Genomic DNA, 2,474 nt, shown 5'->3' with positions numbered 1-2,474 from the left:
TATATATTGTGAATCTTTTAGTCCAGGGTCCTGACACAGCCGGAAAGCAGTTTGCTAGGAAAGGAAAAGTGGAATGCTCCTTGATGTTGTCCCAGCTCCTTCGTCCTACCCTTCCCTCCATCTCCCCCTCCCCTTCAGATGGTTTGATCCGGTGACACCAGATAAATACTCCTGTCAACAAAAAAAAAGAGCCCCACAGCCCAGGAACTCCGGCAAGGGGTCCTCCTGGGAGAGGCGAGAGGGGGGCTGAGCGACTTTCTGGTGGGGTTTATAGGGGAAGGACTGTCGATCGCGGCTGCTGCTGACCTCGGGGAGGCAGAGTCATGTCCACGGGCTCCTTGAGCGACCCGGAGGAGCTGCAGGAGCTGGAGCTGCGGGTGCTGGAGCTGCAGTACCCGCGCCGCAAGCGGCGTCAGCCCGGGGACGCCCAACTGCTGCTGCTCGGCCGCTCCCCGGCCATCTCCGAGGAGGAGGAGGAGGAGGACGAGGAGGAGGAGGAGGGGGGCGGCAAGCGGAAACGGGGCAGCAGGGGCCACGCACCGGGGGGCAAGAAGGCACCGGCGCCCAAGGAGTGCAAGCAGTCGCAGAGGAACGCGGCCAACGCCAGGGAGCGAGCCCGCATGCGGGTGCTGAGCAAAGCCTTCTCGCGGCTGAAAACCAGCCTGCCCTGGGTGCCGCCCGACACCAAGCTCTCCAAGCTGGACACCCTGCGCCTGGCCTCCAGCTACATCGCCCACCTGCGGCAGCTGCTGCAGGAGGACAGGTACGAGGGCGGCTACGCGCACCCGGTCAGCCTGGTAAGTACTAGGAGGGCGGCGGCGGCTACTCCACCGTCTAACCCGGGCAGGGGAAAGGCGTCGCCAAGGATTGAGCCGGAGCTCGTTTTGCAAGAGCTTAGGTGGCCCGCCTTTCAGCTTGTAAGCAGACTTCTGGGGAGCACTTTCGGAACTTGTCCTTGATAATTTCCCTACTGCTCCTTTTGAACTAATAAATAAACAGCGTTGACGCCTTCGGAACGTCGCTAGTAAAGTAACCGGATAGTATTTAACTACATTACGATTTACTCTTTCGCCATTGCAGGGGAGCCCATTAAAATCGCTTAAGTTTTTCTGTATAAAAAAAATGTCCAGATATTATTGATTTAAAGTGATCGAATGGTTAACGGGTAGGTTGTAACTGGATTTCTATTAACTGTTTGCAAAGACAAAATAAAAAAAACAAAAACGAATGGCTCACAGTCGCAAATTGGGATAGTGTGGGGGATACATTGAAAGTTGTGCTCGTTAAAAGGCTTTATGCAGATTTTTAAAAATGGAGACAGAAAAGTACTGACGGGCACCTGGAGACGTATATAAAATGCTTTAATGCTCCGCAAGCCATAGCGTGAAGGAGGCCAGTGGTGGTGGGATCAGTTGTCATTTTAGGGAAATCTGTAAGTAAGGCAGGCAAGAAGTAATGCTTCAGACAGGTGGCTGGCTCCGGATGGTGTTTAGGAGCACTAGTTTCAAAGATCAGTGAGCCAAGGATGGCATTATTAAACGCTTAGGAATGCATTTCTGTACAGCAGCTGCTTAATCGGAAATCTTAGATATGTATCTATCTCTTTTGTATTGCTTGCAGACCTGGCCATTCGTGGTGTCAGGAAGACCAGACTCGGAAACGAAAGACGTGCCCGCAGCCAGCAGATTATGTGGCAGCACCGCTTAGGAGGGGCGCATCCTGCCAACCTGAACCTGCCGCCCCCTTCTGCCGGGCCACGGCTGCTCCGCTCCTCGACAGTTTGGGAGCAGGATCCTCTCAAGTGGGACCTCGGGCCCTGGAGTCCGAAGTGCTTTTTGTCGTTCTTTCGGCCCAATCGTCATTCCCCGAGGACCTGCCGTTTCGGCAAAAGAGAAAAGTAAACTGTTAAAAGCAAGGAAGATGCTAAAGGAATACAATGCAGCCTGGACCAAAACCCAGAAGCCAGGTTTGCGCTGCAAACCGGGCAGGCCAGCGGGTTTTGTGTTTTTCTTTTCCTACTCCGAGGCAAATCAGTATTATAGAGTAGTTGAGATACAGAAATAGATTTATAATATATTTTTTATGTCTTTTTATACATGAACTGTATTTGCTGACATGCAATAAAGGATTCTTAGTATTTGTTTGTGATTTTGTTTTAGAGCAGACCAACCAGCAGCGCGTTCCCAGGAGGAAATCCCTGGTGAGCTGTGATGCTTTTACTCTTTCCCTTCTTGCTGGGGAAGGTTGGATTTCAGAAACGGTATTGGATCCTGGGCCTGGGAAAGCAGACATCTTTGCCTTTCTTGCTGCCCAGAATAGAGGTCACCAAGCACAGCAAACGGGGTACTTAAAACCCTCTGCCCGGGATGGTCCTACACTCGTTTGCAAGACACAGTTTTAACTTTTTTTTACACTAAGCAGCGCACGTTTAGCTTAAGGAAGCAGAGACATATTGTTGCATTTCATTGTTCCAC

General features: G+C 51.8%; 1 protein-coding gene across 1 annotated transcript; it reads left to right on the top strand.

Annotated features, from left to right (window-relative positions):
- The first annotated feature begins 205 nt into the window (after positions 1-205).
- On the top strand, positions 206-2,221 carry MSC (musculin). The gene is made up of 2 exons (XM_029592706.1): positions 206-797; positions 1,621-2,221. Exons 1-2 carry the CDS (start codon positions 324-326, stop codon positions 1,705-1,707), a joined length of 561 nt encoding a protein of 186 aa, XP_029448566.1. The 5' UTR covers positions 206-323; the 3' UTR covers positions 1,708-2,221.
- The last annotated feature ends 253 nt before the right edge of the window (positions 2,222-2,474 follow it).

The sequence above is a fragment of the Rhinatrema bivittatum genome, chromosome 2, assembly GCF_901001135.1.
Source record: "Rhinatrema bivittatum chromosome 2, aRhiBiv1.1, whole genome shotgun sequence".
Lineage (NCBI taxonomy): Eukaryota > Metazoa > Chordata > Amphibia > Gymnophiona > Rhinatrematidae > Rhinatrema > Rhinatrema bivittatum.
Note: the sequence above shows the minus strand (reverse complement) of the source record. Positions and strands in the feature narration are given on the sequence as shown.